Source organism: Balaenoptera musculus, chromosome 10 (genome assembly GCF_009873245.2).
Source record: "Balaenoptera musculus isolate JJ_BM4_2016_0621 chromosome 10, mBalMus1.pri.v3, whole genome shotgun sequence".
Taxonomy (NCBI): domain Eukaryota; kingdom Metazoa; phylum Chordata; class Mammalia; order Artiodactyla; family Balaenopteridae; genus Balaenoptera; species Balaenoptera musculus.
The window spans coordinates 57,037,706-57,052,592 of record NC_045794.1 but is presented as its reverse complement, the minus strand read 5'-3'; the positions used below and the strand labels follow the sequence as shown (position 1 = coordinate 57,052,592).

At 34.5% G+C, this 14,887-nt stretch overlaps 1 protein-coding gene across 8 annotated transcripts in view; it reads right to left on the bottom strand.

The window, feature by feature from the left end:
• Nucleotides 1-14,887, bottom strand: part of CNOT2 (CCR4-NOT transcription complex subunit 2) — a 113,493-nt gene that overhangs the window by 68,647 nt on the left and 29,959 nt on the right. For 4 of the 8 annotated variants that reach the window (XM_036865340.1, XM_036865339.1, XM_036865346.1 and 1 more), the window contains one exon: nucleotides 3,480-3,552. In XM_036865340.1, coding sequence (XP_036721235.1) covers nucleotides 3,480-3,552 — 73 coding nt within the window. Of the gene's footprint in view, nucleotides 1-3,479; nucleotides 3,623-13,053; nucleotides 13,213-14,887 lie in introns of those variants that run through there. The other 4 variants (XM_036865341.1, XM_036865344.1, XM_036865345.1 and 1 more) reach the window with 3 other exon arrangements.

The window sequence follows — 14,887 nt, the reverse complement described above, 5'->3', positions numbered from 1 at the left end:
GTAGCATTCTAAAAATCTTGGAGATATATATATATAAATGGCATTTCCCTCAGCACACTTTGCAGTTTCTTCCTGTCACCTCTTTCTTTGTTTTATTTAATTTTATTGAAACAACATGCATTTGAACACCTATTATGTAACTGAAACCATGCTAGGTACAGGCAGTACCAAAATAAATATGGCTCCAGTTTTCAAGACACTTGTAACATACAGTAGCACTGTCTAATACAACTCTGTGCAATAATGGAAAAGTTCTATATCTGCACTGTTCAATATGGTGGCCATTAACAGCATGTAACTATTGAGCATTTGAAATGTGGTCGATGTGACTGAGAAATTAAATTATTTTATTTTGTTTAAATGAATTTAAATACCACTTATGGCTAGTGCCTACGGTACTGGACAGCACATTGGACAGCACGGGGCTACAGCAAGACAAGGAAAAACAAACAAAACTACACTGTATCATGGTACACACTAAACTAGACGTATGCACAAAAGCTACAAAAGCAAGGGGAAGGAATGCTGAAGCCCATCACAGAATGGCTTCTGAAAGTACTGATACCTAATTCTTGAATCATGGAAGAAAGGTGAGGCATTACATGAAGAGGAACCCAAACAAGTAAAGGCTTAAAGTGTAAAAGTGCATAGCATGGAGATTTAAAAGCAGTTTTATATTACTCAATGGAAAAACTAACTATAAGCAAACAGAGGAGACAATGGAAATAAAAGTATGTGGGGTTAGAATGTGCAAAGATTATATGTAATGTTTAAGAGCTCGTCTGCATTATATAAGAGAGGGGAAGAAGGCACTGGTAAGTTAACCTGGTAATTAATATGGTTAGATTTGTGCATGCTCATAGTTGGAATAAATTAGTGTAAATTAGAGAAAGAAAAGAAAATTCTAGCCAAAAACTGGAGCTACATTTCCTTGGAAGAAGCTTGACAATCTTTCTAAAAGAATAAACTATAAACCATTTACATAATTAAATTATCTCATCTGAACTAATATACCAGTCTGTCTATGCAAATAAACTTCAACTACTCTAGTCATAACTCAAAAAACTTTTACTGGGCTTAAATTCGTAGTGAGAAATGAAACACACGAAGTAGATACCAATAGAAAAATCAATACTTCAACCAACACCCATTTAAAAGTCATTAGGTTTTAGCACAAAGCTGAGGGAATGCACCTTCCCAAATGAGTTCCTAAGTCTTTAATCAAGTCCACAACGAAAGGAGAACTGGGGAAATATTATCCTTTTTATTAAACTCTGGACTATTAGCTTATTATTATCAGAATGCTTAAATAACACTATAAGACATCAAGTACCCTCCAAATACAAAAGGCCTCAAAGATAAATTAATGAGTATAAACACGGCTACAAAGAAGTCCTACTTTATCCATGAAAAACAACAAATAAAATTCCTCCGAAATGGAATTGTTAAAAATCCAGACCATTTCATCTCAGCATATACACACTCTTAGTGCTACCAATATAAATATTAGTAATTTATCTACTATTCCTTTGAATTTCCCATATGCTCTTAATATACTCATCATAATTATCAGACAGGAAATAATATTTCTATACATGTATTTTTCAAAAGAGGCTTTTAAAAATAATTTTACAATGGCAATTTAAACAAGTGTTTCCAAGAATATTTCAACATGCATTAACTGTCACTAAGTAACAAGAAAAGAGAAAAGGGAAAATATTTTCAGGCAGAAAAACCCTAACCAAGAATGCATTTTCAGGTAAGCTAAAAAACCTGGATTATTTGTAAATAATGTGACTGAAACAGTGTGACTCTAAACCATTTTTTTAGAGTAGAATGAACAGGAATTAGGAAATCTCTTCATGTATAAAATATAATCTCCTTTTATTCCTTAAAGTGTAAAATTTGGAATTCTTTATTAATATGATTCCATAAAGTAAATTAATCATACTGTGTGATCATACAAAAGTTCTATACTTACACTTTACAAACTGGATTATAAACACTGAAAAGCCACACAATCTAGAATCACGATATTCTTAAAATAATTTAGCAGAATCTACCAAAAGATACAACAACCCAAGTAGTGTAACCAATTAAAATCTTATGAGTCAAGGTAGTTGGAAGTGGTTGTGAGGCAGGAGGAGTTACAGCAAGTATAAGTAATGAACAGAGGCCATGTTGATCAACTCTATAAAAACAATTCAGAACAGAAAAGGTTACAGGGAGAACTGATTCTGCATAGCCACAGCTTACTATGGCTCATTAAAATTATAAAAATCTGGCAAGAAACTTCAGACATAAAATTAGGTCAAATTCTAGAAAGGTTAAATATGACACTACTTTTCATTATGGACAGTGCCCAAACCAGAACCTAAGTCTTGTGTTCAAAGGCTCTTTGTTATCTCACCATGAAGACCCATTTACAATTTTCTCCAATGTTCACTGTTCCAATCTGAGGGAAGAAAAGACTAACTGGGCTAAAATAAATGATTAGAAGATAAATGGTTAGTTAACAAAAGCTGCTGCTATCACACTAGTTGCCTTCACAGCCTGGAGGGAACAAAACTTGTGGGTGGAAGAGAGAGAGGGAGGCTGGATATTTATTTGTGAAAGAAGCCTAAAGCTTATTCCTACTTAACTATGAACTACTGTGTATTCTGAGTCATTACATAATTTGATATTAAATTATTATCAAATGAATAAAGGAGATTTTCTTTGAAAAAATTAAATTCAAATGTTAGAGTTTTTAAAATCACTATTTAATAGCACTATCTTTAAAATTCACCTTCTTTTAAAAGCTCAGAAAGAAAACAGGAATATTACACTTAAACCATCCTTTCAGCATCCTTACATATTTCATAGGGGATGGATATTATTAACTAACTTAATAAATGAGAAAACAAGAATCTAGCATTATAAGGACAGCAAGCTAATGACAAATTCAATAGAATTGGGGTCTGAGTACCTTGGGATTTTCATTTCTATTTCTTCTATACTCTAACCAACTTTGTCTACATTCCTGTGATGCTCTAGTACCCTGAATATAGCCTAAGACTTCAGATTTAGTCTTCCAGAAATAATATGTATAAAAGCAATCAACATTTTGTTTTATGGAATACTAGCTTTGAATCCAGCCATGAAGTCATAAATTGTGTTTTAGATAATCTAAGTTTTGACACAGATATACACACCAGAAAATTTATGTTCTGACACTAATAGAATATATATACATTTATTATAAGAATATATATACATTATTTATAAGAATAAATATACATTTATCATAAGCATGCTTTACTCTGAAAAATGTTCCCACTATTTCAACTGTCAAACCCAATATACGTATTTTTAAAATTATAACCCCAAGTTTTCAAACTCAGGTGTATCCAACCTGATTCCAATTAAATACAACATGTTAAACAGTTCATGTAACTTATATGACCAACAGAAAAAAGGAAAAAAATTTTTGATCTTACCTGGTAGTTTCTTTTCTCAGATAATGTATGTCCATCAGTCCTCACCATAGAGTCGTGTCCTTTCCTCACAGTACTGGAGGCAATCAAATAGAACTGTCACTCAAGGGTCGTGTCACAGGAAGGACCGCCCACCAGTTCTCCCTCTAGAGTGGAATTATCCAAAAGCCGTCAAAATTACTAACATGTAAACATATGAACAGCAGCAAAAATATCCAATACGATATATAGAAAACAAAATCAAAAAGTACTCTTTTTATATCCTAATTGATCTTCCTCTTAACCATCCAGGGAGGGCTAGACTGGCAGACATACTTTATTTGAGATAGAAGTTATTAAATATGAAAACCTTTCCCTTCCAATTAAAACTGTCTGCCAGACCTCACACATAGGAAGAAACTTACAGTGAATAAAAATGGAGTGGAAAAAAAAGTTCAGCCCTGAATTGACACATTTTTTTTTCTTTTAAATAAACATCCTCCTGTCAGTCTCAGAAATGTTCAATTAATTCAGATTCAGTCATTTAATTTCAAATCCCTCTCCTCAAAATGCTTATTTATACAGCCGCTATTCATTCAGTTTATGAGGTTTATTCCTATGCCATAAGACGAGAATTCATCCTATAATGTTAGGATGATTAACAGATGCAAATCTAACTCAATATTCTATTAAAATTTACTCCAATGAAGAGTAGCAACACATGTCAACTTTCTGGAAGCCTTTGTCCTTCAATCCTCCAATTTCATGCATGCTCTAATAGAATTTGCTTATTTACATTAGGGCAGAAAAATAATGGGCCTTATTTCTTAACCTGGACAGAGCTAAATAAGTCCAAAATGACTAGGCACTGTAAACCTCAAGTACAAAAAAAAAAAAATCAATCACTGAAGCAGAGGTAATAGTCTCTAGAGATGCTAACTCAAAAACATAAATTGAAAATGGAAGACCAAAAATTCAAAAGTGGTACCTACAAAGAATTTGTAAATAGTCGTTTTTGTTAAGACAAAAGTCTTACGTTACCAACTTTTAGTAAAATGTTTACCCCAGGAAAGTAGTAAGTTAGTATACCTACTGAACTAACAATAGTTGCTAACCACTAAAAATTATATTCAAATTTAGAGCAATTATTTAATATTAGACAAAATTTACTTTCAGAGAGGATAATAATAACATCTAATTTAATTTCATAAGAAGTATGAATCAATTTTACTAAAACCAACAAACACGCACATACACATACATATGGATTACATCTAAAAAGCAATCTAGTAAGAAGGTCAGAAAATTTTTCAAGGAAAACATTAAAAATTAATATCATTAGATTTAAGTTTTAAAAAGAATTCATGTACTGAAAACCTACACTCCACCTCCTCTCTTATGCCTGATCACAAGTTAGTGGGTGCTATATACTTTTACTTAATTTTCACCATCTTGCATTGTAAATGTTTGGCTGAAATACTTCAAAGATGCCTGGCTCTATAGCAAAAATGTAAATGTGCATTACCAAATTTATATGTACTACTGGAATTAAATGTCTCTCTCAAAAGTAACAAAGGAGAAAGGTTTTTTAAAGCGTTAAGTATATTTACTGCTGTAAATATAATTCTAGCAAGGAATTAGGTTATTCATAAAGAAAAACTATTTACTGAATTGGATGTTCAAGAATCGTTAAGTGACATACATCAGCTCCACTTAAATGTTCATGACTGTCACAAAATGAGAACAAACCTATTTATTATGCATCCCCTAAACAACCACTAACCCTGTTTTAATGTATTTTTTAATATTAAGAGAGTTTAAAACAGTACTTACTTTACTATTAACATGTTCATGACAAGTCTGAATTCAATGGACAATAAGTGTAAAATTTCAGTTTTTTCTTAGAAAATAAGCATGTTTTCCTTCTTAAATAAGTTTAAGAATAAGTTTAAAGTCCATGCGCTATCTTCCATTTGTACCAGTTTCATCAAAAGATATGTTAGAAATCTAAAATCAGGCAAGGCTAGTCTATTTTCAACAGCATAACATTATATATATATATATATATATATATATATGAGATAATTAGGACTTTATATGCTAAATAATATAATTAAAAATATTTAATCTGTACATTTACCAAATTAAGAAAAATATTAACTTTGGAATACTATGGATTTAGTACAAAAGTAAAGCTTGTTTTGTTTCTTTTGTTTCCCCATCTTGGGAGATAACTTCAAGTATTTCATGGCTTAGGGTTTCAAACAACAGCCACTATAGGCATACCTCCAAAATATTGCAGGTTCAGTTCCAGATCACAGCAATAAAGCAAAATACCACAATAAAGCAAGTCATACAAACTTTTCGTTTCCCAACGCATATAAGTTATGTTTACACTATACTGTAGTCTATTAAGTATACAATAGCATTATGTCTAAAAAAACAATGTACATCCCTTAACTAAAAAACACTTTGTTAAAAAATGTTAACTGTCACTGGAGCCTCCAGTAAGTCATCATCTTTTTGCAATACTAACATCAAAGATCATCGATCACAGATCACCAAAACAAATATAAGAATGAAAAAGTCTGTAATATTGCAAGAGTTCCAAAATGTGATGGAGATGTGAAGTGAGCAAATGCTGTTGGAAAAACAACACCCATAGACTTGTTTGATGCAGGATTACCACAAACCTTCCACTTGTAAATACACAATAGAATAATAAAGCACAATAAAGCAAAGTTGTTAAGGGAACCACTGACAGAAACTGCCTGCCCTGGCCAGACACGACAGTAACCACTAGCTTGAGTTATCTTACAACAGGAGGTCCTGGTAAGGAACACAGAACTAACAAGCTACCACCAGCCAGAAGAATTTGGGAAAGGTCAAAAGGAGAGGAGACACCAGTCCATATGTCCTACCAACCTCCCAGAATCCTTCTCGCTGGAATCCATCTTGGCTGAACAACACGTGCACACACCAGGAAGAAACCCTGAGTCAGAATGATTTGGCCAGAGACGACCTGGAAACTAATCCCATCACCATAAAATCCCAAGACTGCGAGCCACGTGGTAGAGCAGTTCTCCTGGGTTCCCTTACCCTGCTGCTCTCCACTGGGCGCCCCTTCCCAATTAAAGTCTCTTGCTTTGTCAGCACATGTGACTCCTCGGACAATTCCTTTCCGAGTGTTAGACAAGTGTCCACTCTCGGGCCCTGGAAGGGAAGGGGTCCCCCTTCCTGCAACACAAATGAAACAAGATGTATGCCTGTACGTTCTCACCAATACAGGAATCACATTCTATATTGAACAATAACTAAAAATCATTATCTCCTTTCAGTAAACAAAGGGAAAAAGAAATGAAGGCACTCTATTTTCTTCTGGGTAAACATGAAAAGCTAACATTTGTCACCACTATCTTATATTAAACAAAGATGTTCAATAACAGATTGTGTTGATACTCATCATATTAGGAATGAAAGGACAGTGAATAGATAAAGGATGTGAATACATGTGTGACACACAGAATATGTGAAAAGAAGAAAACATGAAGGAGAACATGCACCCTAGGTGCCTAAATTTATTAAAGTTTATGCACTGCTTTCCCCACAAAGTCCTAAAAATATTTTAGAAGTCAGAAAAGACAAATATTTATAAAACTAAAATGAAATTTTCTATAAGGCAGGGATACCTTCCAAGACAGAAAAAAGAGAGACTATATTTACCTTCCTACATTAGATAACTAGAAAACTAGAAAAAAAATGTATGAATGAAACAATGATTTTTCAGACACTGAACACCATCTCAGGACAGAGATCATCAAAAGAAAAAAACAAAAGAAGAGTAAGCTCTATTGCCTGTAGAGTTACAAGGCTGAACACAGGGAGGGGGGTTAGGCATTGGAACCCAACTGGAGCACAACAGTCTCACGAGTTAAGGAAAAAGAGTTCAGAGTTATGGGAACACCAAGACAGCTAGAACTTGCAGGGCAAATGGAGAGAAGGAAGCTGCAAAGAGCTCCAAAGATATGGAGAGAGATTCCCCTCAAGGTTTTAGCTCAGTAATGATCTGTACATGCATGTGACAAAACTACTGAATATAAAGAAAAAGCCTCTGAAAAGGAGTAGTCAGAACAATCCTGAGCTCATGTTCCCATCAATGAAGAGCAGGGACCTCTTAACACACGGGGTACGAATAGAGTTCAAAAGGTAATGAAAACCTCAGTAATGAAACCATATAAGCTTTAAACTAAAGTATGTTCTTGACCAGCATAACAGAGCTTAAAACGAAGCCTCAAAAAGATCAAAAGAATTCTAAGTACCATAAACTGTACCCCTAAACAAAGCCCAACAATATTTAAAACAATACAACAAAAACCATCATTAAATAATGTAAAATTAAATGTTTGGCATCCAAACAGAAACACTAGCCATGCAAAGAAGCAGGAAATACAACCCATACAAGTGTGAAATATAATAAATGGAAATAAACAGCAATGATACAGATGATAGAATTAGTGGCTTAAAGAGGTATTCTAAACGTATTCCATACATTCAAGCAAATAAAGAAAACTATGAACATAATACCAGAAAGGCAAGGTATCGGGGCTTCCCTGGTGGCACAGTGGTTAAGAATACACCTGCCAATGCAGGGGACACAGGTTCCAGCCCTGGTCTGGGAAGATCCCACGCGCCGCGGAGCAACTAAGCCCGTGCGCCACAACTACTCAGGGCCTATGCTCTAAGAGCCCATGAGCCACAACTACTGAAGCCCACGTGCCAAAACTACTGAAGCCCGTTGCACCTAGAGCCCATGCTCTGCAACAAGACAACAAGAGAAGCCACCGCAATAAGAAGCCCACGCACTGCAACGAAGAGTAGCCCCCGCTCACTGCAACTAAAGAAAGCCCTGAGCAGCAACAAAGACCCAACTCAGCCAAAAATAAATAAATAAATAAATAAATTTTAAAATTTTTTATAAAAGAAAAAAAGAAATTCAAGGTATCAAATATATCTAAGTTGGCAGAAAGAGGAATTTTTTTTTATGGTGACAGAAAAGTTCTGTATCTTGCTTTTGGTGGTGGTGGTTATACGACTCTACACATGTGAAAAATACCACAGAATGATAAAAACATACAAAAAAGTGAATGCATGCAGAAAAGGGTAAAGTGAATTAATTTGCAGCCTAGTAAGTTATATTATACCGATTTCTGGTTTTGATAATGCACTACAGTTATGTAAGATGACATCACTGGAGGAAAATAGGTGATGGGCATATGGGACCTCCTTGCACTATTTTTGCATCCTATGAATTTATAATTATTTGAAAGTTAAAAGATTTTTTAAAGGCTCAAACTGATCATCTAGAGATAAAAATTCAATGTCTCTAATTAAACATGCATTGGATAGGATTACTAGCAGATTAGATACTCCAAAAGAAAAGCTTAATGAATTGAAGACATAGCAATAAAAAAAATCCAAAATTAAACACTGTGAGAAAAGAGGCTAGAAAAAAAAAAAGGAACCATGGGACAATGAACAGTGAGATATCATCACTAGGGACAGTGAACTGTTGGGCAACATCAAGCACTCTAAAATTAATGTAATTAGTATCCCAGAAAGAGCAGAAGAGCAGGAGGACAGAAAAAAAAGGCCAAACTTTCCCTAAATTTGTTGAGAACTATAAACTCACAGATCCAATAATTTCAACAACCTCTAAGGAGAACAAAAAAACACACTTCATCATTTGACAGTCAAACTACTGAAAAACAGTGATAGAGAAATCATAAAGCAGCCAGAAGGAGAAAAAAGAATACACAGAGAAACAGAGATAGAAATGACGGCAAACTTGTCACTAAAAATAATGCAAATCAGGGGAGAGGTAATCAAGTTTTTTCCTGGCCGTGAGGGGTGTGGGATCTCAGTTCCCAGACCAGGAGGGATTGAACCCGGGCCATGGCAGTGAAAGCCCAGAATACTAACCTGTAGGCCATCAGGGAACTCCCCTCAACATTTTTAAACTATAGAAAAAAAATTTTAAAAACTATCAACCAAGAATTCTAAATCTAGCTAAAATATCTTTCGAAAATGAAAGCAAATACATTTGGAAGGGTTTGGCAGTTTTTTATAAAGTTAAACATAGACTGAACATACAACCCAGTAATTGTGCCCCTAGGTATTTACCAAAGTGTACTGAAAACTTATGCTCATACCAACACCTATATGTGAATGTTTATACCATGGAAAATGTTCTTCAATAGGTGAATGGATACATAAAACAATACATCTACACAACACAATTCTATTCAACAATTAAAAAAAAAACCAAGCTATTAATTTATGCAACATGGATGAATCTTAAATGCACTTGCTAAGGCAAAGAATCCAGACCAGAAAGGCCATATAGTGTTTCCATTCATGACATTCTGGAAAGGCATAACTATAGAGATAGAAAATAGATCAATGGTTGCCAGGGAACTGGAGGAGTGACTGACTACAAAGGGGACACAGAGAGAACTTTTAAAGAGATTGAATTATTCTATATGGTACTGGAGTGGACACAGATGCTATGCATGTCCTGAAATCTATAGAACTTCACAACATGAAGAGTAAAGCTGAATGTATGCAAATCTTAAAAATCAACTAGGAGGTTAGAAATACAGAACTGGCAAAAAGAGTAACTGTATTACAAATGTATGACACAGCCACACTGAAGGGGGTATGGAAAATGGTGCTGGCCTAAATAACTTTGGAAGATGGTATTGTGACTGGTAACTGTAACAGAAAAAAAGAACTCTATATAAACACTGTGTTCTGGTTGGTAAAGTGATTCCTTACAAGGCTATGGATTAGTAATGCTGAAACAACTATACATGTCTACTGAAGATAAACAATAAGTAAAATAGATGGTGGTTGGTGGGAGCCAGATTTCCCACTTCAGGAAAGTTACAGGTAAGCAAGGAGGAAAGGCCAGAACGAACTATGTAGTACCTCTATTGGTATCAGTTTGTTCTCAACTACAAAACACTTTAAATATGGTAACCATTCAGATGATTAGAGAATGGATCATTTCACTGGTATATTGTATGTTGCTTGAAAACAAAAATTTATAAAATGCTAGGTGATTAACATGTATGTCAGAATTATATTTTAAAAGACAGGCTTGATGAAGTAATATTTAAAAGATTTTTAAACAATGTAAACAAAGCTAATTTTTTAAAGCCTCCAAATTGTACTGAATATTTGCAAATAACTAAGTCAAAAAACTTTATCTCTAATCTTTTTAACAGACTGGTAACAGAATTAAATTTCAAGAACCCAAAGTAATTCATGTAACACATGTATCACTAGTGTCTACTCATGCAATAACTTCTCTCAAATTCAAGATACTTTTAGAATAAAGTTACTGAATATACCCGTATAAATGATAAAAGAATAAACATTTTACACCTTCTTTTCTGTGTTGAAAACCCGTGAAATAGATTTAGTCATGCTATCAGCTTAAAATCCGACAAGAAGCCGGTAAGAGGGAAAATATAAACCAAATCTTAATTAATATAAGATAAGCAGGCTTATTCATCCTAGGTGTTTCCCTAAATCAGAGGCTAATAAAAATTCAGCACGTAATATTATCTAAATAAATGCTAACTGAACCCCAATTTTCTTTCAAAAGAAGATTTCTCAAAATAAGAAATCAATTGAGTAAAATTTCTAGAAAATACTTAATTGGAGAGAAAAAATAATTAACTTTATTCTCCAAATTCTATTAAATTTTGGATGTCATCATCATACAAAAATATACACCTTGAATGGAACAATAACCAGAAAACCTGAATTCTAGTTAGTATTAGCCTGATCAGTTTCTCCTCTCTGGCTTCAGTTTCTTAATCTGTAAAATAAAGTGATTAATTTAGATGAATTTTTTAATGTGTGCAGTTCCAAAATTTTATATTTTAAATGTTCTGTGTCAAAGTAATCCATTTAGGAAAGTGGACAATTACAGTTGATTTTTTTCCATGTTTTCTTTTTTCCTCCCACTTTATTGCTCAATAGTACTTTACAACATGGCCCAAATATTTTGGAGGTTGGGAATGGTATCTAAATAAAAGATTTTAGGGACTTCCCTGGTGGTCCAGTGGTTAAGACTTCGCCTTCCAATGCAGGGGGTGCAGGTTCCATCCCTGGTCAGGGAGCTAAGATCCCACATGACTCGCGGCCAAAAAACCAAACATAGAACAGAAACAATATTGTAACAAATTCAATAAAGACTTAAAAAAAAAAAAGGAAAAATGGTCCACATCAAAAAAAAAAAAAAAAAAAAAAAGATTTTAATTTGGTAGTCTTTACCAAACTCAACTTTAAGCTACAATGTGAATTTGGTCAGGTTAAGAGAGTTGAACCCGTTGGGCAGGTTTTATTTTCGGATATAGAGGACATTATATTCCAGGTTGGCTATCTTTAATTGATAGCAAACACACTACCAGATGTGACCAATTTCACTGGAGCTCAATAAAAGCTGAAGTAAATGCACTTAGCATTATCTTTAAAATCTTAGGGTTTCTCAAATTCCAGAACCATGTTAAGCAACATTTTCTTGTTAGTAGGTAGGCTGTAGTTACAAATATTTTCTGAACTATTTTCTGAACTAATTTTTGGTTTGATCACATAGATAAATGTTTTCAAAATTCTGAGTTGATGACTTGTGTTACATATAAGAAACGTGGGCAGACAAAATAAAAATAAACAAAACTCAGGAATTTCTGTTTTATACCAAACTTAGTCTGGGAAAAATGCCACATCAACTAAAAATAGTTTTTCTGAATGTTTTAATAATACATGTTTCAAGAGTCTATGATTAACATGTAAAATGAAAAGTTGCCTATATTTACAAAGGAAGACAAATAAAAATAAATCAACACTATTCTTTTGAAATCAATTTACTCTCTGGTTGTAATAATTTAATGTTTTGTCACTTAATTTTGTGTGTCTTCTATTTTCTGTACTGGTAGCGTTCCTGATGCACTATTTCTTACATATCCATGTAGTTCTGTCACATGTATTTCAAGGAGGCTTCTAGGTCCCTGACACATGGAATTTACTGAGTAATAGACAGTAGATCTATCTGTCTAAAAGGCCCAGCATCTCGAGACAAATTTTCTACTACCAAGTCTAAAAAGTTCCAAATAAAGTGAAATACAAGAGTCCTACTGAACATAAATGACAAGAGTTCAATAATTTCTGAACCACAGGCTTTCAAAAGTTAAAAGCTCCTAATTTGTTTTAGGCTTAAATGAAATTGGGGTCCAAAATTAAGATAATTAGGGGGTCCTCCTAGCCTTCCTGCGGCCTGAAACTTACATATGTGTTTATACAAGTTGCTTAAACTCTGTGTGATTCACAGAAGACTCTGTGTGTTACTTCTTATTAAGATAGTAATATCTACAAAAAGTAATATTAAAATAGTAATATCAAATAAGTTTGTGAAATTTACAATACATAAAACCTCATTTAAGTAAACAGTTGTTTGAATTAATTAGAGCAGACTACCAGATGTGAACAATCTGAACGTGTAAATGGCCAAACTATTAATATTAATACTTACTAATTTTCTGCAAGTTTAGAGCTAAAGAAAGTATTAAAATTAATGAAATGTTGTTGAAACTTTCATTACAATTAGATAAAAGTCCACAACTTTCCAAGGATTGAAGTAGTTATTGCCAAAGCAGTCCCTCTAAAATAAGACCAAGTAATATTAGTCTCAGGACTTCCCTGGTGGTCCAGTGGTTAAGACTCCGCGCTTCCAATGCAGGGGGCACAGGTTCAATCCCTGGTGGGAGAACTAAAATCCCACATGTCACGCGGCGCAGCCAAAAAAAAAAAAAAAAAAAATTAGTCTCCCAGTCTATTAGAAGGGACATACTGGTTCTATTACTTCAACAAAGGAACTTGTGTAAGTTATAATCTATAAGTCGAATTCCTTAAAATATATAACAGCTCCTTTCTTACTCTTCCTCGTAAAATGGCTTTAAGTTCATTAAATATTGTTATTTTACATCAGCGACTGAATATAGCACATGGAACCAGAAATCTGAAAACTTTAATGCTAACAATTTTTATAGATAACACATACATATTTTTTCTCATAATTTATATAAGTTGTTCATTCTACTGATAGGGTAATATTAAAAACTGACTAGTTCATATCAACTATTTAGACTTATTAAATTCATGACAATTGATTAAGCTCACCAAACTACCTCATCAAAAATTTGCTCTTAACATAAATCTAATAAGTCAGTTATATCTTAAAATAAATTTTTAAGATCGCAAAACTAATTTTTTCCAGTTTTCATAAGAGTATTAAAATAAAGCTTAAGGACTTCCCTGGTGGTGCAGTGGTTAAGAATCCACCTGCCAATGTAGGGGACATGGGTTCGAGCCCTGGTTCGGGAAGATCCCGCATGCCGCGAAGCAACTAAGCCCATGCACCACAACTACTGAGTCTGCACTCTAGAGCCCGCAAGCCACAACTACTAAGCCCGTGTGCCACAACTACTGAAGCCCAAGTGCCTAGAGCCTATGCTCTGCAACAAGAGAAGCCACCGCAATGAGAAGCCTGCACACCGCAATGAAGACCCAACCCAGCCAAAAATAAATAAATTAAATTAAAAAATAAAGCTTAAGTAAAAAGCAGAAAATAATTACACCCCTCCATTTAAAGAAGATAACACAGTGAACACTAACTAAGTAGACATTCTCCCAACTCCTCAAAGTTTATTTTTTGTAAAACACAAAGGGGCAACTACTGGTACACTGTTTCTGGCGTGAAAGTCAAGGGAATAGCCACAGATGCTCTGCAAAGCACTGATACATGACTGTCTAGGGCACTAACACAGAGAGGAAGAGACAATAGGCATATTTATAGAAAATAGAAATAGGCTAAAGGATTTACACTGTTTTTAATCACAGGATGCACATCAGAATCATCGAAGGTTTTTTTTTAAGAAATATTAAATGTCCCCTCCCTTGCCCCTACTTTAATTAATTTGTCAGGGATGGAACCTGGTCAGCAGGTGCTTTTTAAAGTGCTCCAGGTGATTCGAATGTACAGCCAAGGTTAAGGCTGTCGGGTTAAGACTTTATAAGAAAGTGAAATTCAAAAATATTTTCATCTCAGTGTAAGTACTAAGCAAAAAGAAACATTATATAAGTTGAAGGTGGGGCTTCCCTGGTGGCGCAGTGGTTGAGAATCTGCCTGCCAATGCAGGGGACACGGGTTCGAGCCCTGGTCTGGGAAGATCCCACCTGCCACGGAGCAACTGGGCCCGTGAGCCACAACTACTGAGCCTGCGCGTCTGGAGCCCATGCTCTGCAACAAGAGAGGCCGTGACAGTGAGAGGCCCACGCACCGCGATGAAGAGTGGCCCCCGCCTGCC